At 35.0% G+C, this 24,134-nt stretch overlaps 1 protein-coding gene across 3 annotated transcripts in view; it reads right to left on the bottom strand.

Moving 5' to 3' along the window:
* Positions 1 to 498: 498 nt before the first annotated feature.
* LOC131062598 (WD repeat-containing protein 26 homolog) overlaps positions 499 to 24,134 on the bottom strand; it is a 60,168-nt gene continuing 36,532 nt past the window's right edge. Inside the window, exons 3-6 of one of the 3 annotated variants that reach the window (XM_057996289.2) lie at positions 10,121 to 10,222; positions 6,030 to 6,659; positions 5,665 to 5,830; positions 499 to 906 (exon numbers count right to left, since the gene is read on the bottom strand). In XM_057996289.2, coding sequence (XP_057852272.2) covers positions 899 to 906; positions 5,665 to 5,830; positions 6,030 to 6,659; positions 10,121 to 10,222 — 906 coding nt within the window. In that variant the 3' untranslated portion in view covers positions 499 to 898. Of the gene's footprint in view, positions 907 to 5,325; positions 5,831 to 6,029; positions 6,660 to 10,120; positions 10,223 to 24,134 lie in introns of those variants that run through there. The other 2 variants (XM_057996288.2, XM_059207340.1) reach the window with 2 other exon arrangements.

Here is a 24,134-nt window from a genome sequence, read left to right as displayed (position 1 = left end):
ATACAGAGAAGGAATGAAGTGATGACCACAATAAATTAAGCAAGAGCTGGAAACAAGGGACGGAAACAAGGGGCAAAGATCTAAATGAATTAAATTAAATTAAATATATAGAACTTCTAACAGGGCTAAGTAAAAATTGACATGAGAACAAAGATGATGAGAAATTTTGAGGAAACGGGAACTTTCAATAATTAAAATATTAATACACAAATACAGGATGAAATTAAAATGAAACATTCAATTAAATAATTACCACAACAAAAAAGACAACAGAAAAATTTTAAAATACAAAATGCTTTCTACCACCTTCACTACCATAGAGAGGAAAATCCAGAAATTAAGACGAAACAAAATGACTTACAATACTCTTGTTAGATGAAAAGGGCATATTTACTTTGGAACTCATATTATTCGTGTTGATATTGACCTTCGATGTATCTAGAATTTCATTTCTTTGGAAGGAAAATGGCACTGTTGACCAACATTTGATCATTATAGTGTAACAAAATGAATCTAAGCTTTTATTGATATGAGGGAGCACAAGCTTCAACAAAGCCTACCACAACTTCAAATGCCATAAAATACAAAAAATATAGAGATAACCATAAGAAAGCATGTTATTCAGTTATTTTGTCAACTTAACAGACATCTTTCTATTCTCAGGAAATGAAGATATATGCTAGCAAATATCCATCTTACACATGGAGTGGTATCCCAAAGAATTTGACATATCACTCTCACGTGTCAATCTCAAAACATAAATCTAAAGAACATAGGGATCGACACTCCTCTTCGAAGCATATTAGCTTAATATAAACAAAAATTTATTCTCAATTTTTATTGTTAGAAGTCGCGTAAAATCGCCAACCATCAAATGTCCCCCAACCATCTTGTCCATCTAGCCACCTGCACCAAAAGTCAAAGTTGATGTGGGGTATAGAATGCACCTCTAGACAAAAAATCTGAAAAATGTTGATGCAATGCAATTCCTTTAAAGCTTATTTCAAAGTAGCAGTTTAGCTAGAAAACTTCACAAATTGAACATTTAGGCAAATTAATCACCATGTCTTTGCCAAGTTTCTAGTTATTTTAGGGGCTATCTCTTCTCACATTTAATCCTAGTTCAAAGGCCCATATAATGCTTAGAAGGATTGAACTTCTTTACAAACAATGTTTAAATAGGACATTTTTCATGTCACATGGATTGAGACTCCAAACTTTTCAGTAATTCTCAAGAAACGAGGGACTAGTATGTTTAAATGTTTGTAAACATTAAAATGTTAAAAAACTACAGTGTAAGTACTGAAGTTCAAAAAAAACCTAACTAATTGTTGTGACAAGATGGTAGACTCCTTTTAGCATGAACCAAATAAACCAGCAATATCCAAATGACAAAAGTTTCACGGCACTAACTCATATGCTAAGATGCCTTTTCACATAAATGCTTAATGAACATTCTGAATTTATGTGAATGAAGAATTGTTTTTCCTGCATCTACAAAAAGTCTGGTAGATCATAGTTTCAATGACGGTTAAGTGGCAAACAAGCTGCCCTTATAAACACTGGAAAATACCACAAGAACTAAAGCTTATTATGCAACATCAAAACCAAATGAATTCGGAACCAATCAGAAGAACCAAAGGAAGCTTCTACACATTCCAAGTAAAGGAAAACAGGAAACTTTGAGCTTTAGAATCATCCAATTAAGAGAATGAACTTCTTCAAACCATAGTTGAAAAACTCGGACTCGGCAACGACTCGGCAAGCCCAAATTTTTTAAAAAACTCGAGACTCGCCAAAACTCGGCAATAACTTGGCAACTTTATCGAACATTTGAAAATACATTTTTTTTAAATATTCTTAAAAAACACATTTACACCTAAAGTTTAAACAATTCCTAGCTATATTACTAATTTCCTTACATTTCTAAATGCTGCATTATTAGGAATCAGGATTATCTTAAATTGTTAATATTTCTACAATATATACATTTAATTTAATCTACGTATTTTTTTATAAAAATTGTTCTTATAATTTAAACTCTATTCTTTTTAATAGATTGTTTTTTATATATAAATGTATACAACAATTTATTAAAAAAAATTACATTGTTCTATAGCTATTATTAAAAAGAATATAGATTGTTGTATAATTGTATTTGATATCGCAATGTGTCTAGGCAAGAAACTTGTTAATATAGCCTATAGAAATTTTTCCTTACCGGTATTTTGTGAATTTAACCTAAAATAACATATACAAATCTGAAATGTACACAAAACGATGAGCCCATAAACCTTGCATTTTTGTTACATGTAGCAAGTAATATGTGAAAGCTATGAACTCTACAAATCCTAAAGCGCTGATGGAAACTAGCTGAAATTTTACAGTGGGAAAGAGTTTAGATTTTAATATAGATCAATAAAATTTTGTTTGAAATCTACTGGAATTCGATTAAAACAATTCGCGTCAGCGAAGGTGCAGATCCCATTGTCATGCCCTATTCGCGATTTTTGGCAATTTCCTGGGGTTTTACTCACTGCGCGTTTTTACAAAAATCGCTACTGTTTAACCACGAGTGACTCGCAGCCAACTAGGGCTCGCGAGTACTCGCGAGTCTGTTAAAAAAGCGCAGAGTTTTTCATCACTGCTTCAAACATCTCTCTAAATGTTAGTAAATATCAAAGAATAAAAGCCGGTGATGTAGATGTTAGAAACACAGTTGCTGTTGCACCAAAAGATCAACCTGTTAATGTCTGAGACAACCACAAAATTTAATAAGTCCATGGGAGGCGGGTTAAGCCATATCGCAAACCCGAGCACTGCCCTGCACAGCACAAGGAGACCAAGGGTGCACACCCCCCGCCCCACCCCCACACAAGCGAGGGGTTTGAACCCGTGACCTAAGCTTTGATACCACTTGTTAAAAACACTGTTACCGTTGCACCAAAAGATCGACATGTTAATGCTCCATACAACCACAAGATTTAATGAGTCAACAAGAGGTGGTTAAACTATGTCGCAAAAACAAGCACTGCACTGCACTGCACAGCACAGCACAAGGAGACCAAGGGTGCACACCTTGCAACAGTAGATACACAAGTTTGCAGAAATCTCATTAATTCTTGTATAAATTTTTTGACTCATCTTGAGTTTGACACCTAAGGCGAGAAAAAATACAGAACAAAAGTTTCACAGCACCCACTTAATAGACCTTTTTTTCTGATATGAACACTCAATCATCAACATTCTGGTATTTATGGAAGTGAATAGGTGTTTTTGCCTGCACCCGCAAGATGCCTGGTAGATTAAAGATTTTAATCTTGGGAATAGGAAATCAAACTGCAGTCTGAGCCAGCATACAGACACCAGGCAATACCAGACAGACTCTAGCTTATAGTTAACATACTGAAAAATTTCAACCAAGATGACTAATGTCCTAATGTTCTATAAGAACAAATTATACTTTAAAATATCATAAATACCATATCATTTTAAACTAAAATCACAAAAGTCAAAAAAAAAATACACGGATAATTACACCTTCAAATCAGCTTTTCAATCTTTCCAAAAAATTATAAAGAAATCTCTACAAACTGTTCCCCATAGCTGCATGGTAATTCTTCTATTTTGCACCTATCTTCACACAATTTAGCAAAAATCTAGCCTTCAAAAAGCTCCTTATCTCTTGCAAGAGATGACTTGGAAGACAAGTCTAGATAATTAATATGCATCTACATTTATTATCCCTTACCAAGTTAAATAAAAGACACTTTTTACTAAAAGTGAGATGCAAAATAGAATAACTTGAACCACTTCCAACACGTTCACACTGAATCTGTGCAGAGATTCCTATCTGAGCTTGAAGCTCAACACATGCAACAACAAAACCAAACGACTTGATTAATACTGTTGCAATAAAATCACAAACTGGTTTATTTCACATTTTTCAAAGAACCCTCAAATGGCAACAATGTTTCATGTTATCATGTTGAATTTGGAAACACAATCCTTGTGCTACAAGATTTCCTGTGTTCATAAACCACTCAGGCCCACTTTTCAGATTGAGAAAGCCTTAGATTTTGTACAATTTCTCTCATGAAGAAAGAGCCTGGACACAAAACAATAATTCTAACCTTTCAGTATCCCCTGTATGAAAAATTACTGATCTTATGTCCTTTATTTAAAAAACCACTGTGCGGAAGCCCTATATGAGCCTTATTACCTGAGATACTTATGTCAACAAGGAAATGCCTTCCCAACCTATCTAGACATACATCCACCCTATTTTGCAAGGGCAGTAACAAATTTAAATTGTCCCTTTTTTAAAATATAAAGCAAGTTCCCTATACAAGCCTTATTACCTGAGATACTTATGTCAACAAGGAAAGGCTTCCCCAACCTATTTAGTCATACAAACACCCTATTTGCAAGGGCAGTAACAAACTTAAATTGTCCCTTTTTAAGATATACAGCAAGTTTCAGCCATCTAGCTGAGTCTTGGTGACCAGAAATTTTATAAACTTGTGACCTGAAAATTAGAATTCATCTTTTCAAGAGATTTTCTACGTACATTTTGGGAATGATCTAACGATTCTTCTGTGCATCTTAAGGAATAGCAGCTTTTCTTCTTAAACCATGGTTTCAGAAAGTTCAGAAAATTGGTAATATGTATACAATGCCCTACATATAATGAACAGAGCAATGAAAGTTTGCTTCTGAACTCAAACTCAGAGATATTGCCGATACTTCTATTCCTTGAATATACTAACCATTGGTTCACAAAAAAATTGTTCTTGTTTGAAGAGGCTATCTGATTATTGGCATTCAGAAAATTCTTGCCAGAAATAGCACTGCAAAACAGACCTGAGAAGAACTCGGCTCAGTTAATTTCCTTATTTTTTCAAGGGCTCCTTTGAAACCAAGATTTTCACAATTCCAGACTCCTCGACTGTTAACTATTTATTTGGCCAGAGGAGAGAATTGTTCAAGCAACTCCTGATAAAAAAGCAGACTTCTTTCGATGGGGTTGTAAGAAGCAGTTTAGCAGGTTTTGTAATTAGAAAGGCCGACTGCAAATTATGGGTCGTTTTAATAACATAGATGCACCATCAATACTTCCCATAGTGGTCAATGAAATTGTTTTAACCAGCTAAAAGAAACAACAGGGGCATACCTAATAACGTTGTGAGTACTCCATGAATAAAAACACCAAGAACTATCACATAATTGCCAAGAGTGTGTTCTGCCCACACCTAAACATAGTTGATTTTAAAAGTCTCCTGGCTATCTCTCAATCAAGTAGTTTAAGAGACACAGATTCTAAAATTTAAATCATAACAAAATATGAATACAATATTATAATATATCGTATTGCAACAAAATCATAATGGCACACGCACGTCACAATTTTTGAAGACGAAATAGTTTTGTAAACAGCTGCTAAATTGATTATGCCCTGAAATGTAATCAGCATAATTTACAAGCTTGGTCTTTGAAAGAACGAAAATTAATATAAGATCAGCATTTAGTATTTATACATGCACCAAACAAAATAATCATTATTACAATGATTAAAAAGCGAAATTGGTCGTTAACCTCTCATTTTCTTTTATGCCCTTCCATTTGCAAGGTGAACTACTCCATTACTAGAGTTGGTACTCTTACTCTTCAAAATGTTTTTGTCCACTCCCCATATGCGTACAGTGTAATCATCACTGGCAGAAGCAAACATGTGTGGGTTCACAGGATTCCAGCTTACACAGTTTACAGTACCCGAGTGACCAGGCAAAACTGCTAAAAGCTGCCCATTACCTCGATGCCATATGTAGACCTGGAAACCAGAATAACAAAATTTGATTAACCATAAGAACACTCTTCAAAAAATAACAGGAAAAAAGCCATGTGTAGTAGAGCTTTAAGAATTGATGAAAGGGGACTTTCCTTCAGAAAGGACAAAACTTAATGACGAATAAATACTTTTTACAGTTAAAAATTTTAATATAAAATAATTTGCAAGAAAATTGGCATACTTGTGAGTCTTCACTACCACTGACAACAAAGGCATAATCAGATCCACCAAAGCAGGACCTTATAACATAGCGACCTTGCTTGTGGCCTTCATACTTCAATAATAGCTTTGAATTAGCTGTAATATCCCATAAGTGTATCTCTTGATTTGCTAGGTTTACAAGGAGAAACCTACTGTCCTTTGAAACACATAAAGAAGTTATAGATTTGTCCTCTTCAATTAGTCTCTCAGTTTTGGTATCTAAATTGTATATCATAATCTCCTTCTCCCCACAGGTGCTGATTATTTGTTTTCCATCACACGTGACAGCCAAATCTGATATCTTTGGCATTCGTTGTCCTTTCCATGAATCCAGCTCCTTTCCTTCTAGATCCAATATATAGATGCATTTATCAACACCACCACAGATTACACGTGTACCATCTGGAAACCACCCACAGGAAGTGAAACCGCTGCTGGCTTTATCATATGTCCACTTGCAATCTCCGGTATCAACATTCCAAAGCTTGACAAATTCCTCAATACCACAAGTAAGCAACAGTTTGTCATCAGGGCTCCAAGCAACAAATGAAACTGGTTTACAGTGTTCAGCTAGTCTACATTTCATTGACACAACACCATTCTCGGTTACCTGGATCAATAATAATTAGTTATTGGTTACTTTAAAATATGTATGTTAGAAGAAAAACAAATATATAAAGAACAAAAAACAATCAAAAAAATATGTACCATAAAAGTAATTAGAGTCTAAAAAGTAAACTTGCTCCTGGTTTCAACCAGAGCTGGGATATCTGACAAGTGGCAGCAAAAGATATATATTCTTTTTCTTGCCTAATTCTCAAGAAGGATTCACATTTAATAATATTGGCAATCAAGCACACAGAATCCCAGACTTGTTTGCAAGCAAATTACAAAGACATACTTCTGCAACTTTTTCGCTTTGGAATTAGAACTATGGGAGGAAAGGGGGAACATGCTCAAATTGCCAAAATTTATAAGATTTTTCGGGAGAGAAGTTAGGAGCAGATTTTTTACACCAAAATAATATTCTTCTATTTCACACTTCTCATGTTTGCTCGATACAAATTTATACGGTTTTTAGATCCTCTTTTATAGGGAACAAATCTCTAAATATATGAGTTGCTTTAACCACTTAAAACAACTCATAATAAAATCCCAACTAATTACTTTCAAACCTAGAATAGCTATGTGAATTTTTATTATAACTCACTTTTATTTTATCATTAAACTATTCTAATGAACAATCCTAAAAGACTTCATGATGCAATATTCCTAACACCCCCCCATATTGCATCATTCTCCAAACAGGGATAGTGGACCAACCCACATTCAATAGTTCATCATAAGGTATGAGTAGGGACATACACATCTACTCATGACAAACAATGGTAGAACTAGCCTCACCACACTTACTGTGCTGTCATCCAAGGATAGGGACAAACACATCTACCCATGGAACCAAGGATAAGAACAAACACATCTACCCAAGGTATTACATCAAGTTTGGATAGGAACAAACACATCTATTCAACATCAAGGTTATGAAAAGGGACACACACATCTACTCTCAACAATTATGATTGGGGACACACATCCAATCATAATCACTAACTTGTGACGAGGGACAAACACTTCCAATCACTTATACCATCCTATGAATGGAAACAAACACATCCATTTGAAAACAACCAACATTATTGATTGGAAAACATAAACATCCAACCACATCTTACAATGCTTGAGAACCAAACCCTCGCCATGTATGCAGCCACCATTATATCATTGCCACTTTGATCACAAATGATATGAGACAGTTGTTGCTTCCACCTGGAAACTGATATTGGCTTTAGTCATTTTGGCACAAATAGTTTTGTCACTAATGCAATTTCATGGCCCTGTCGCTAGAGAATAACGAGAGGTCGTTGAATGTCCTCCAATCTCCTGTGCCTCCATCCTCCAATTAATTTGCTACTTACTTAGCAAATTTGATTATTGAGGCTCATTTCATCAATTGTGAGGAAAGAATATATCTCCCCCCTTAATGTCAACTTCTCACAAGGAGTGTCGGGTACCACCGATCATGCACTCCATATACAATTGAGACAATTTTTATGAACAAAGAATTGAATTTAGTGGCATTTTAAACTACAAGCTAGCAAGGGATTGCTAGCTAAAGGAGGCATTGAGACTTTGATTCAAATGAAAAGAAATCAATCAAATTATACATTATTCTCTTATATTTCTCTTGTATTTGACTATATACTACTTGCCTATTGCAAAAAATGCCAAATAATTATTACCTTGAGCTTAAATTCTAAACTACAACTCCTAAAGCCAGATTGCTCGAGACCAAAGTTAGCGATTCACTTCCAAAATGAAAATCGGTGGCTTTCTAAGGATTATGGCACTTTTACTGTGTATCATCTTTGTGGTACAAATACAAGCCAAGGCCAAATCAAGCACATGCTCTTTGAAATGACAATGCCACTGCGACTTGCACAAGGTACTCAAATTTATCATCATCCAACGATACAGTTCATGATGCCTCCCAGTATGCCACTCCATCAGATCCACAAATTGAGACACGATATACTACTGACACAGTCCTCCCATCAACAACAAAGACTTTGCCCCCAAAGCAATTAAACCAGCCCCAAAGTGAATGCATGGATGTCACCAAAGTACAAACCGATTGCCAAAGCCGAGATGACTAAGGAAAAAAGGAAAACAAACCTCCACGTAGGCCACTAAAATGTAAACCCTTCACCTCCGATCTAGGAATTTCTAGTACGAGGTGAACAAACCGAAGAGAGATACAAAGAATGGGTTGCCTGCCAATGAAATCTTCTAACCCAGTGATCATCAAATGGTTGAGACTCCCGATCAAACAATATATGACAGAAAAAGACGAGGCAAAAATATGCCAAGCAAGGGCAATAAACACACATGCGGCCTTACAAAGAATGAAATCCGATTGCATACAGGAGATCTCGGCCCTGAAGAACACACTGTGCAGATCATCTAAAATGAAACCCGACAGTACTGAATCAAAGCGCTGGTCCAATAATTAAAGAGCCACTGGTTAAACAACGACCAATTCATCAAAGCAAACATTAAAGACCAATAAACAGGTAGGCAATTAATCATGGGCCACAACGAATAATACTTTTGCCTGCAAACTTCTAACAATAAACAGAAATCTACATACACCTGTGCTATTCTAGTCCTACAACCAAGAGGATAATAATGAGCTCATATTCCAGCTCCTCTCATGAGAGAGTCAAGGCTGTCCTTCCTCTGATATAAGAGTTTTTGGGAGAGAAATAAGGAGCAGATTTTTCACACTTCTCACATTCGTTCAATACATATTTATAGGATTTTTTAGATCCTATTTATTATATAGGGAACAAATCTCTAAATAAAACTTAAAACAACTCCTAATAAAATCCCAACTAATTACTTTCAAACCTAGAATAGCTACGTGAGTTGTTATTATTACTCACTTTTATTTTATCATAAAACTATTCTAATTAACAAACCTAAAAAGTTGATGATGCAATATTCCTAATAAAAATGACTTTCTTAAAACCTATCAACAAAGGGAATAAATCCTAACACAGATGCAATGCAGGCCATGGAAAGAGACATGCATATTCCAACTTTAACTGTTGTTCCATATTCTAGAACAATTTACAGAATCGCAAAAGTAAACAGTAAATTACTAAATTCTCATCAGCACGTGCATGTACAAAATTTGTAAAAAAGTTTACTATTAATAAATACAACAATAATAAGCACAGAGAGAATATTATCAGACTTGCAACGACAGCAACATAATACATTTCCAGTAACTTGCTATCCCATGCAAGGACTGGATGACCTCAGTTGTGGCAGCAGTGTGACACTTCTGACTGTCAGAGACATTGCACAATGATACACTATGATACTACAAGAACTCATCAATTACACTAAAAACATTTTTGCTTGAACCAATTTTTAAAAAACTTGAGTGCAATAATGTACAAATAAGAATAAAATATGTTTCAGAACCTTGGGTAGACTATAACTGACCTCCCAAATTATTGTAGTGCAATCTTTCGATGCGGAAGCCAAGTACTTTCCGTTATTTGAAAATTGTAAATACCAAACTTCATTCTCATGTGACTGTAATACCTGAAACATAAAAAATTGTGTTAACAAACAAGGTATAACACAATTGCAAAACTGACAAAACACAAAAACTAGAATCGGACTCTCTTTGATCAATACATAGACTCAAAGATCTGGTTATTCTTCACACACTATGAACTGCATATTCCATTAGCCATAGTCAAACATTTTATGACCATTACAAAGGATTTACAGTTTTAACTGTAAACCATTTTCTCTAATAGAGCAGGAAATGATTAAACAATCAAATAAGGTTTCAGGTTTTAAACCATTAACCATCTTAAATGCTAAAATATATTAAACTGGCCACAATAACCAGAGGGATTTTGCAACAATGAAATCAAGCAGATTACAAAGTTAAATTGAAGTTGTTAATAAATGTGTAAGTGATACAAACACAAGCATCTATCAGATTCATGAACCAAAGACGATGCTCACATAAAAATGTCTTAAATGGCAATCACCTAGTGCAAGAAATATAAAATCACCAACTAAATTGATGAGAACTTTGTACATTTGACGAGATGAATCTAAAATTTGTTCAATTTATTAGCCTATAACCAGCCTCCAACGGCAACAAATTGCTCAAATATTATGCTTTGGGCTTTATCATTTACATAGATGCTCTGAAAGCCAAATATATTGAATCATACAAGAACTGTTCCTGTTACAAGAAAAATGCTGCCAGTTTCCAAAACAGTGATGCAACATCACTATCAGTAACCCATATCATACTTCCTTCCAATATAAAATAAAATAATCATTTCCAGCTTTCCAAAAACATCACTATCAGTAAACCATATCATACTTCCTTCCAATATAAAATAAAATAATCATTTCCAACTTTCCAAAAACTTCATTGACTTTAACTTTGTGATTCTAAGATATTTTTAGATGAATCCATCTAAATATTTTACAATATTTCATGTAAGACAGTCCCAAATTTTTCAGACAATGAATGAATTGCCAAAGAGATATATTTAAGTTCAAAAGCTATGACAACACAGCACACAAAATGGAACAAAAAGAAGACACAAGATATTCAATAACCTATCTGTTATTCAAACATCAACTGACCAACATCCATAGCTTCCCAATGAGTGCTTCTATATTTATTTGCTCTAACCCATCCATGAGACAATTGAAATATTCAACATTCTTCTAAAAATATTTCCAATTTGAACTCTAGAATCACACTTTGTATAATATACCTGAAAGCATAGTTGAAAAACTCAGACTCGGCAAAAACTCAGCAAGGCGCGAAAATAGGACTTGGCAAAATTCAGCAAAAGCTTGGCAAAAACTCAGCAAAAATCTCCGCAACTTGAAAAATTACTTAAATTTCATTAGAGATACATTTTTTTGCAAAATTCAATGAGATGTATCCAATGAGTCAATAAATGAGTGACTGATTTAAATGCAAATTGGTTTCAAAATGGCATACTCGTGTGGAATGCTGATGGCTGATAGTCTTAAACAAAATGAAAATAACAAATTGTTTTTGTGAAACTGAAAGTAAATACTACATCAAAACATTTACATATTCCCCTTTCTAGCTCTAGTCACTAGTGGAAACTAGGAGACGGGTAGAACTAGAGGGTCTAGGCCGAGAGAGAGGTAGAAAGATAGATCTCAATCTTGGGGGAGAGAGGAGAGTGAGAGAGAGGTAGAGAGCGGGGATAGAGGACGAGTGATATGGAGAGAGATAGCTCTAGAATTCAAGGTAGATAAAGTGAGTGAGATAGAGAAAGCAAAAGAAAGCCTACTGATTACTAAAATTTGACTGAGTTTGAAAATTTATAAGATCTTCTAAAACCTAGAATTTGCATTATAACTCCTAAAGATCTAAAACCACTCTCAAACATCCTACCAATATATACATGAAATATAACTTAAAGTATTTCTTATACTTAAATGTTATATTTTATGTATACATTTTGATGAAGAGAATGAGAATGACTTGAAGAAAAAAAAATTAAATAATTGTTTGATGCATTTGGGCCTCTTTTTTTATGTAACTGAGTTTTTGCGAAAAAAATTGCCAAAAACTCCCCAAGTTTTTCACAAAAACTCGGCAACTTTTCTCTGCGAGTTTTTAGCTAAAAAAAACCCCATAGAGCAAAAAACCTCACGAGTTTTTGAAAACTCTCTGACTACTCTACAAGTCTTGCATCTTTGCCTGAAAGGATACACAAAAACAATTAGGTGATGTGTTAAGAATTACAAACTGCTTGATAATAATAAATGTGACAAGAAAACTCATACAAAAGCTGCCAATGCCTAAGGATTCTACACTACCCATTGGTGAACAAAAATGTGCAAGCCATACAAACTTCAGCATCTATCAACAACCTCAGAATTGCAACACCTACATAATCCAATAATTGTATCGATCATGCTTATCCAAAGGCTGTGAAGATATCATAATAACAACTTCTTCAACTCTCTTCTTCTGTTGTTAGATTCTAAACCATGTTTAGTTGTGAGGTATATTTCCAATGATGATTTAATATGTTCTAACAGTGGGAATGTAATGCTGTTTTCTTGTCTTTATTTTTAGAGAGAGAGATATTGCTCATGTATTATGGACTGAAATCACAATTTTGAATGTGGTGGTGGACATATGGGTGGTTACAATCAAGTTATGATTTCACTTGATAAAGCATCTGGATGACCACCATGGTCAACATTTCACCTATGTTCATTTTGTGACAATGTCAGATGTCTTGTTGTCTTGTGTATTGGTAATTAATTGTTTGTGCCTGTGATCATAAAAAAATAAGTTGAATTTATATGTGTCGATTTTCTGTTAATTGTTAGTTGTTGTGGTTAGTAACTCAGAGAAAGATTCTTACCTGGGACTGTGCTCATATGAAATAAGTTCAATTTAAATGAGCTGATTTCCTGTTAAGTGTTAGTCATTGTAGTTAGTGTCTCAGAAAATGATTCTTAGCTGGGCAAACTAAAGCGTTGTTGAGTTTTTGTGAAACTATCTAAGTTTGATTATGTTGAGTTCTATCCTAAGGTCCTAAATTTAACCTCAGCAATGATCATAAATTCAAGTGGGATGAAGGAGATCCTGAATTTAAAGTAGATAAGAAATAAATCTATCCACTTGATTCAAATAGCCTGTGACCTGGCAGGTGGTACATATCATATTTATTAGGAAAAGACTCAAATTAAATGAACATGAGGTTTTGGTGGGAGGACTGCCTAATCCAGGGTTTAACTGAGTTGAATTGAAAGGACTCAAATTAAATTAAAAGTTAATGAGTTTTTGGCGGAAGGACTGCACAATCTTGGTTTAACACTGAGTTGTAATTATTGCATTTGAATTTTGAGTAAATGTTTCAATTTTGCAACAATAGGTCTGAGCTACAGAAAAGCCAACCTGAGTGAACTAGGGGTTTGGCCTCCATCCAAATGACACAATGGAGACTATTATTCCTGTCCACTCATTGAATTTGCACAAGGGAAATACATTTTAACTTTATTTGCATAAAAGTCAGTCTTTTGAGAATTATATTGAGGAAGTAGCTATGGGGAGGGAAAGGAGTGTTGTGGGTTTTATTAAGGAAGCCATGTGCTGTTGGAATCTCTGCATCGAACAAGACCAGCAGGTGAGCATCATTGGTTTGTTTTCTTCATTTCCCAGTGTCTTACTTATAATTCTTCTGTTATGAAAAGAAATCAGTACAAAGGAGAGAATAAAAAAAGGGGTTTATCTCCCCATAAGATTTCTGAGATTACTCTGATTAGATTTGTGAATATATCTTTGTGAAAGTTGTCTTTTCTCAAAAAGCTATGAACCAATTGTGAAACATGTCAATTGAGGTTATTTGGTTGACCGGTTGTTTAGATCCTTCTTCATTTTCTTCAAAGTCTTGTAGGGGGATTGCAAGCCCTAAAGTTATAAGTTTATCCTAATCAAGGTTGAAATATTATATTGGTTTCTTGGTGAACAAGGCTAAAGAAGTTCCTACGCTTAGATCTGTTCACTCACCTATATCTGGTTAACTTTGTTCTATTGTTGAAATTTCAGAGTTCCCATATGAGAGTTTTGAGTCTTCAAACTCTGTTATCAGGAAGTTCTGTAATCAGATGAAATTAAGTACACAAACTTGTTTAAGGTCTGTTGAGTTGCAGTTTTATATTATTATATTGGGACTAAGTAAACGTTATTTTTAATAATGGGTTCAAAGGGCTGAAAACTAATCTGAGAGGTTATTCGTCTCTGCTATACCTTTAGACTTGTATTGTTACTAAGTTTATAAGAAAAGGATATCAAACGCATACTGGATCTGAATGTGAGAGACATTGTGATACCTAACTGGTACTCTTAAAGATTCTGATGAGAGGTATATAGTTCTTTGATCATATGATTGGGTTATTGACCAACTTTTAACTGCTATTGATTTGTGTCTCAACTAAGATGGCCCCACATGCCTGTTCTAATGGCTTTGTAGAGATTTATGGCTCAGATTTGTGCAGAAACAATGTTGTTCACTGTGAACTGAGTCTGAGAACAGTAAGACAGAGAACAGAAAAGATTTGAATAAGTATGTGTATATTATAATATTTGGGTAATCTGGACAGTGATTCTGTCTGGTGGGGATGCTAAATTGGTTGAGTGCCTAATCTTTGTGAAGATCATGTGTAATACCATAACTGTGGATCTGTGCTAAAATGCTAAGACTATGGTTGTTATTTTGTGCACTAAACTCTGTTGCACTTACGTCACTGTAAAGGTCTTGAACAGTGAACATTATTTAGTTTAAGTATTCACCTTTGGCTCAAGTAGATCTGAACCTTAACTCTAACGGCCATCCATGACCTTTATGGCGAATGTTCACAGTTAGTCAAGGCTGCTCAATCATACCCTAATCATGAAATTAGGTAATACAACGACTCAGTATCATGACTACTCCACAAAAGGGATTTAAAACTTAGGTGGTTGTGGAATCCTGGGATAGTGGTCCTGAGGCTGAAAATCTATCATACTGCCACTGCCAGGAAAATATGTAACAAAGCCAGGTTTCAGGGTTTTGAACTGTGAAAAATTCTGTAACAGTGAAACATTATTGTATTTGTACCACTTGTGATAAGTGTGGGATGGATAAGTATAACCATCTAAGTATCTTTCCTGTATGTTGAAATATCATTTGTTAGTGAACTGTCAAAACAGTTAATTTAACAGACTTATTGTATATTCTGTGATACCCATACATACTGGTAAAATACTTATGCTAGACCAGTTAATAGAAAGATTTGCCTAGCTATAGGCATGGAAGACCAAATGTAAACTGAAATAAATAAGGATAGTATATCGTACTGTGTTGACATCCTTAAAGGAATTACTAAACTCAAAGTGAAGTCTTCTAACAGAAAGCTGACTCAGTTTAGCTATTTAGCTATGGAACACTTATGTCTAACAAATAATTGCACTTGCATACAGTGAAGCATCATAAGTTTGGCATGTGATCTTAAAATTTAGCACTGTCATTCGAACTAGATGTTACAGTCAATACAGTGATTTTAAGAACAAACATTTTCCCTTATAAGGCCATAGATCTTAAAGAATCATGCATTGTTGAATGGGCCCTAAACAGTTAAATAGATATTAGTAAACAGTTAAGTTGCTTAAACTCCCAATGATTGATATGAATGCTGGGAGAGACTTTTAATTTACTCTGTATTAAGACTGCTAGAAAATGTAATGAGCTAATGAGTGTTCATTGACTTCTTTAGTGATATACTTAGATAGAATATAAATACTCAGATGCTGAACAATAAATGGTTGTTTAGACAAATAAATCAATAAGATATGAATTGATATGGTTTATTAGGTAAGCATTGATCTTAAATTTTAATGAAAAGGTTATTAAGTTATTCAATGGAAAGCTATATTTAAACTAAGAAAACAGATACTCTGATGATAAGTTTCTTATTTATAGATAATTGGAACAAGGGAGAGCAGCCTTCTGAGTATGATAGTGAATTGCACGAGGCAAATAATCTGCACAGTTATCATGTTCAATGCATTGCATGCTTGGATGTCCCAGGGCTGCTATGCGACATCCAATCATCTTTGCAATAGAGTAAGAGCTGTGAGATTTACTTACGAGGGACAGTAGTATTGAGGACAGGTACTGAGTGTTGGGTTATTCATTGGCATTCATCTAGGCACCTCAGTGCTATACAAGTCATATGTCAAAACAGGGCTCCCTTGTCAAATATTCTGGTAAGAATTAGATAGGAATTTAATTTTAACAGAACTGATGATTATTTTGATGAAGTTATGAGGTACATTGTTTGTTTAGGCATTGAAGTTGTAATAATATATTCCAAACTCTCTAAAATAGAATAATCTTCGAAGTATGTCTATAGGAAGGAAATAACAGAAAGTCAGATACTTTTAGGAAGGAAAAAAATAAGAATAAGCAATAGCAATGCATACCAAAATGCTGTATAATCCACTGAAACAATTTCAATTTACACTTTTGAAAACCCATATGGAAAATCAAGTTATATTAGAATTCCAAACTATTCAAAATTTGGAATTCAGGATAAAAGAACAATCTAGAAGATGTCTAAGAACTGTACGTTGCCCATAATGAATAAGTCCCAAGCTTAATTTGAGGGAATAGAAAATATGTATGCAATAGAAAATAGAGAATCTGTAAGTATCCTCAGACTCGTGAAATGAAGAAAAGCTGAAAATATGTATGTCATAGAAAACAGAGAATCTGTCAATATACTAAGACTCGTGGAATGAAGAAAAGCATAAGTAGATTCTTTTGTGACAAGTACATAAACCAATATATGTATCAGTTACACTTATCCAAAGTTTCAAGATAACAAGGAGAAGTACCAATTTATTTCATAGGGTGGACATAATTTGGTTCACATTCCTTGCTAACAGCAAAGCTTTTGACAAGAAACGGATGTCAACTAATATTATTATGAATGTCATGACCCAACCCAGTATTGCTAACAGCAAAGCTTTTGACAAGAAACGGATGTCAACTAATATTATTATGAATGTCATGACCCAACCCAGTATTAAGTGAAACAGTTACTCGCAAAGATCAAATTGTCTTATGAAGACTTCACAGTTTTGACAATCGGGGTATTACAGAATAGAGATAATGAAACTTACCATTTGATCGACCCTCTCTCCCTCTAGCAGTAGCGATCTCCTCTATGTTACACAGTTTGTCATTGATGTCAAGTGGTTTTTGTCAAGCCTGTGTCAAGTAATATTGGAATAAGTTTGAAGTGCCTTTCAAGCTGCTGTTTATTCATTAGATGATCTTAATTTTGGTTGAGCTGCTTGACATGCTTGAGGTGCTTGACCTGCTTCAGCTCCTTGCCTGATTGCTCCAGCTGCTTGCTTGGTTGGTTGAGGTGCCTAGTTGGCTGCTTGAGGTGTCTGGCTGTAAGCTTCAGCTAGTTGTGTGCCTACTTGTCACTGTGTCAGCTGCTATGTCAGGTTTGTGTACCATCGTATTTTCTAGTGAAGTGAAATCGTATTATGGTGGCTTTAGGCATCGTGGGTTCTATGTCTCTTTTATTGGCATATTGTAGTGACGTGTCTGGCTGTCAGCTTCAACTAGTTGTGTGCCTACTTGTCACTGTGTCAGCTACTATGTCAGATTTATGTGCCATCATAAGTTCTAGTGAAGTGAGATCGTATTTATGGTGGCTTCAGGCATCGTGGGTTCTATGTCTCGTTTATTGGCATATCGTGGGAAACGTATTAAGAAAAAAAAACTTTAATAGTGGCTGCCAGATGTGTGCTAAATAAAGGAATTCGTTATTGTCAATTGAGGTGCTCTTTTTGATTCGTGTGATTTGAAGGATGTCAGTATGTTCAATTGTGGGGATGGCGAAAAACCTGGAAGTCGTGCTCTCTACATTTGCGGAAGACGTTTTTGGCAGTGTTTAAAAAAAACGCTTTAGTGTGGAGTTCGTGGAATGCTTGAGAATTAATCCGTCAGAAAATTTTCTCATTGAGTCTAGTATTGAGGCATATGATGTTTTTTTTAAATGGTGGATATAATTTCTGGATGTCTTTATTCATCCGTTTTTTTTTAAATATTAGTGGAATATAGCACTTTCAAGTTTTATAAAACGGTTCTGAAGTCATTAATTCTCACGTTGTGGGCAGTAAAGTGGTGCTGAAGTCTTGTTTTGTAGAGAGACCGATAAAAAAAGGAAATCCATTTCTTATACTAGCGTATGATGGGATTACTCGGGTGGAGGAGTCTGAATTTTCCGTGCTGTGCGTATTTTTTTGGCAGGAAGAAGTGGTGCGTGGATTCGAACATCATGGGTGTGCATCTTTATTTGATTGGATTTGATTGCCAAAGGTTGGTGGCAGACTTCTGTTTTTATTTTTCCTGTGCCTCTTAATTTTTATCTGAGCCGTTTTAAAAAACGGAAGATTCTGGGCATGAAGGCTATTCTTTGTTGTGTGTAGGCGATTCTTTGTTGTGTGTAGGCCGATAAAAAAGGGAAATTCATTTCTTATACTAGCGTATAATGGGATTACTTCGGTGGAGAAGTCTGAATTTTCTGTGCTGTGCGTATTTTTTTGGCAGGAAGAAGTGCGTGGATTCGAACATCATGGGTGTGCATATTTATTTGATTGGATTCGATTGCCAAAGGTTGGTGGCAGACATCTGTTTTGATTTTTCCTGTGCCTCTTAATTTTTATCTGAGCCGTTTAAAAAAAAGGGAAGATTCTGGGCATGAAGGCAATTCTTTGTTGTGTGTAGGTGATTCTTTGTTTTGTAGAGAGACCGATAAAAAAAGGAAATCCATTTCTTATACTAGCATATAATGGGATTACTTGGGTGGGGAAGTCTAAATTTTCTGTGCTGTGCATATTTTTTGGGCAAGAAGAAGAAATGTGTGGATTTGAACATCATGGGTGTGCATATTTATTTGATTGGATTTGATTGCCAAAGGTTGGTGGCAGACGTCTGTTTTGATTTTTCCTGTGCCTCTTAATTTTTATCTGAGCCGTTTTAAAAAACCGAAGATTCTGGGCATGAAGGCGATTCTTTGTTGTGTAGGAGTATGTTTTTGAACATGCTAAGACACGAACTGCTATCGGTGTGTGTGCCGTCTGGTAGATTGAGTCGTAGCTCTCTTTCAAAATATATGCATCTTTGTGAAGCCATGGAGCATATACATCGTGTGGAGTGATGCCTGAAGGTGATTTTTATTAGGAAAAAGGAGGCTGGATATTACTGTTGGAGCTGTAAGAAAATCAAGGCATGAGTTCCTTTTTTTAACACACTAGCTGGAAGCAAACAGCGACGTGAAATTTATGTGTAAGGTGCATCAGGTGTTTTCTGAAGGTGAAGGTTTTATGTGAAATGATGTTTTGAACGGAGGTTTTTAAATATATCTATATATAATAAAAACGCAGTGCTTGAAAGCATATACATGGAAAAGAAGTCTTAGGATCATTATTTTAAAAAGCTAGTCTGGATTCTATTTTTGTTTTAGCAGAGAGGTTGAGGTTGGGACCTCAATCAGGTGGAGTGGGTGCTTCATCTTTGCTGAGAGTATTCTTCAGAGAGTTGGTGCTCTTTGTAAACTGATTGGTCTTTTGCCATTTGGGTTGGTGCCCATTTATTGTAATGAAATCTATTTGATGCCGTGGTTTTTTACCCGAAAGGGTTTTCCACGATAAATCTCATGTATGTGTTTTGATGTTTGCTTTTTCATGTTTTATGTAGTTTCTAGTTTTTTAAAAGTTTAAAATATCTGCAATACTGATTCAACCCCCCCCCCCCCCCCACCACCCCCCCTCTCAGTATTGCCTGTGCGCTCTTCACTCTAAACAGGATGAAAGATTAGTTTAAGAATAAACAATAACACATTAAGAAAGCGGGTAAAGCAAGAGGAGGCATGAAGAGTCACAGTTAAAAAGGGACACCACCCATTCAATGGTCACCACTTAAGGGAAAGACATAACCCTCCACCCTGATGGAGGGGTATAAGAAGAACAACATTCAGCATCTAAGGAGGCATCAAATCAGACAGATCAGATTGAATATTAATAATTGAATGTACAGCAGTTCGAACATACTTGTGGTTTGGTATGAGTTCTTTACACATAGCATGATGAATATTATTTGTATCTGCTCATTACGAATGGTCCCATGAGGCCATGGGGATACAAGGGGTACTACCTTTGGGCTTTCAGAAGGGATGGGCTTTGGGCACCCTAGTGTGAATACTCCTCATCCCTCTATCATGGAGAATTAATATACCAAGAAGTCCAATCAAAGGAAGTGGCAAATGGATTGGAAGATGAAGGGGAATGGTTATAGGACATCTCACTAGGTACACCACCTCATATGGATGGCACAGGCGACATGAGGCCAAGAGGGATGGTATATCCACTCTTGGGCCTAGGGTAGAGGATCGCTAAGGTACCTTATCAAGTCACCTCATCCTAGCTCTCCCATGGTTGAGCTTCCCCAAACATATTTAAGATATCTTATGATTAAATCGATATTTCTGCTATATGCTGTAATGATTCCTAATTAAGAAGATTTGTTTTATGAATTATTGTTGTAAATAGAACCTGTTTTGCAGGGTCTCAATCAGGTGAAAGATATCTATAACCCTGCTCTTGTTCAGTTGGAAATTGTGATTTAGCGCTAAATTGGAGCATTCACAAATAGGGGACATTACAATGAACCTAATATATTAAATAATTAAATCCATTGATATGTCCCTTGATACACACTCCTTTGATGACTATATGTCTAGCATGCTAAAATTTAATCATCTCTCATCTTTGTACTGGTGTATTGATAGAAATAAATATATTGTTTTTTATATAATCCTCTATTTGTCTGAACCAACTGCTATTTTGAGGGAGCTTTTTAAAACTTTCATAGAGTTTATGCCCACATGGTTGCCTCTCTTTCAAATCATTTATATAACTTGATTCAAGATGTTGAAACAAAAAACATCTGTGAAAACTTTTACCAAAAAAAGTCCCGCCAAAGAACAGAGCTCAAATATATATCTGGTACTAAAATTTGTCATTCAGTGTAATGTTCCCTTATGTTACCCCTTAGGAAGAAGCAAACAATTAACTTGTAAATCAATTGCAAGAGACTTCTTGTCAAAAACACAAAATCCTTATGAATGCTGATAATAAATATTTAATAGAATGACAGTATATCAATTCTGAAACATATAATCAATATATAATAATACAAGTACTATATAGTCTGCAAATAGAACTTGATTGATTGGATGTAATATATCTGAAGTCTCTGATATAATCTTGGCAATTATGCATGGGTAAGATGATCCAATCTGCAATAGATCTCTGCTCTCCATGATTTATCGATGAAAGATAGCTATGAGCCTCCTCCTAAGTTGATGATAGCAATGATTGCTATGTTGCTGTGTCTGATTGGTCTTTGGAAATATGCAAATACATATTGGTGCTGTTCCTGATTTCTCACCTGAAGTATGCAACCTGATTTAATGCCAAAGGCAGATGCTCAATCGAGCAGATCCAGTAATGGATACAAATAGAGATAAAAGACAAAATCCAATGATGCCTTGGAATAAGTTCGTTCCTCATTAAATATCCTGTGGGATTGAAGAGTTGCGTTTTTGGATTGGGAATGGACATACCTTCCCCTAAATTGCATCTCTTCCTTATTCCTTAATTGCATCATTTGATAAGGATTAATTAATCCTTTTGTGATCACCTCTTAACTAATCATTTGCTGATTGAAATTGTTTAATGAATGATATATTCATCAACCTGCAAATCCTTCTTCCACCATGAGGATAATATGATATTTCTACATTAAAGATATGATAATATCAATATGAATTGTCTTTATATATGATAAATCTTCCTCCCACGATAATGATTGATGGCTGATTATGACAGTCTTCTGTCTATGATCGAGGCCATTACACAGTGATAATAATGGATAGATGTTATGGTAGTGATACCGATAAGGATTTGTCTTCATATATGATTGAAGCATATAAGACTTCCTCATGAACTGCTGCTACGATATATATGCTTCTGTGTGGCATTAATATTATGATCCTTGAGTATTGCTGTATCCATGCTATCATACTTCCTTCATGTTATCTTGATGAAGACAGGATACCATCTTATGAACATATCAGATTATGGATTTACTGTCTGTTATTTTGATCACATTGGTTTCACTGTAATTGATGGTAAGGGCCATGATCTCTATGTGTATAAGATGGGTTATCAGCAAGGTTGTCATACTTGACATCATGTGGGCTCAATATATTGTATGCTTGATATTGATGAAACCAAATACTCTTAAAATCTTCATTCCTTGATCATGAGAATGGGTGGATAGCATGTCAAACCTCTTGTGCTTTACTTCTGCATCTTTATCTTGATGCTTGATAGGAAAATCGTGAAGTCTTATGAATAAGACGATTTTCCCACAATAAGATCTTGATACTACAGTCTTTATTGATATGCAAATCTAACTGCTTGAGCTACTAATTACTATGTACAATTCTTATACCTACTTGTTAACTAGTGTCCAAGGCTTGCCACACCTGGACAACACATGTATTTGAGGCTAGATGGGTTTTCATGTATAGGATGTGGACATCACATTCAAGCTTGTGCACTAACAAAGAACATGATAATTTGATAACAGTTCAGTCTGGATATGATAGATAGGATCTGTAGAGACAAAAACCTTGTGGAAATGGAACAGACAAAGCCAAATCTGCTGGATGAATCCATCAATGAACAGAATTTCTAGCCAATTAATTCAATGGTTTTGTTGGAAAACAAAATCATTATGGTGGCTAGTAAAATTTATGCACAGACCCAAGAAGGATTTAAAATAAGGTGTCCTCAACTAACTGAAGAGGAAATACAAGAATTAATCATTAATGGAAAGACAGAACAAGTTGGAGGAGCTTGTCCTGAACCTGTGTTAAAAATTTCAGCCATGTTAGGGCACGGCCTGAAAATTCAGCCATATAAGATGGTTCTTTTGAAGAGCCACACTAAAGTTTAAGCTGCAAGCTTCCAAGAAATCATAGGTGTTATAATAAAAGATTCAACAGATTTTACTAAAATCAAAAGGTAGACTTTAGTGAAAAGTTTATGTAACAAAAAGGTCTACTATGATCTTTTCCGAAGTTATTTGTGTAATATAAAATAATTAAGTGCAATAGAAAGCTTTTACATTTTTTAAAAACTAAAAGAGAAAATAAAGAAGACACTCTTGACGAAAAAAAGGTTCAGACCAAGTGGATGTGATGATCCTCACAAGGCTAGACTGGGTGATCAAAAGGAAAAAACATTTTTTATAAACCCTACTAATATGCAGAATTAATTACTATCACTGGTTTATGCCTTCAAGAAACTGGCATGCAAGCAGTGTAACTGGCCATTTCAGGAAATGATGGAGCCTGGAATGACTTTGTTGGCGATGTTTGGAATTTGAATCTAAAGGAACTAATTATTTGAGTCAATTGACACAAAGTGCATCAAAGCAAATCAATAGGTTAATATTTTTGGTTTGGTAGACTTTAGTCACTTTTTTTCAAGAATATTCCTAAAAATTTGTTATTGGAAATTTATAGAGGCCTTGATCCAATATTAACAATGAATTATATGTGCATAAGATAAGAAACCATCCAAGATCCAAAGAATAAAGCTCACATGATAAAGCAATAAATGTGACACCAACAGGAAACTACATAATGATTTACAATCAAAGCAGAATCAAATTCAGAGTAGCACGGCTCCAACAAAGAAAACCAAAACAGGAATCTAGACAAGCTGACAGCTGTAAGACAGTCTACTTTCATGAAGGTGACACCAAGTTTGAAATGACATATGTACAGA

This window comes from Cryptomeria japonica, chromosome 6 (genome assembly GCF_030272615.1).
Source record: "Cryptomeria japonica chromosome 6, Sugi_1.0, whole genome shotgun sequence".
Taxonomy (NCBI): Eukaryota; Viridiplantae; Streptophyta; class Pinopsida; order Cupressales; family Cupressaceae; genus Cryptomeria; species Cryptomeria japonica.
This window is presented reverse-complemented; position numbering and strand designations above follow the sequence as displayed.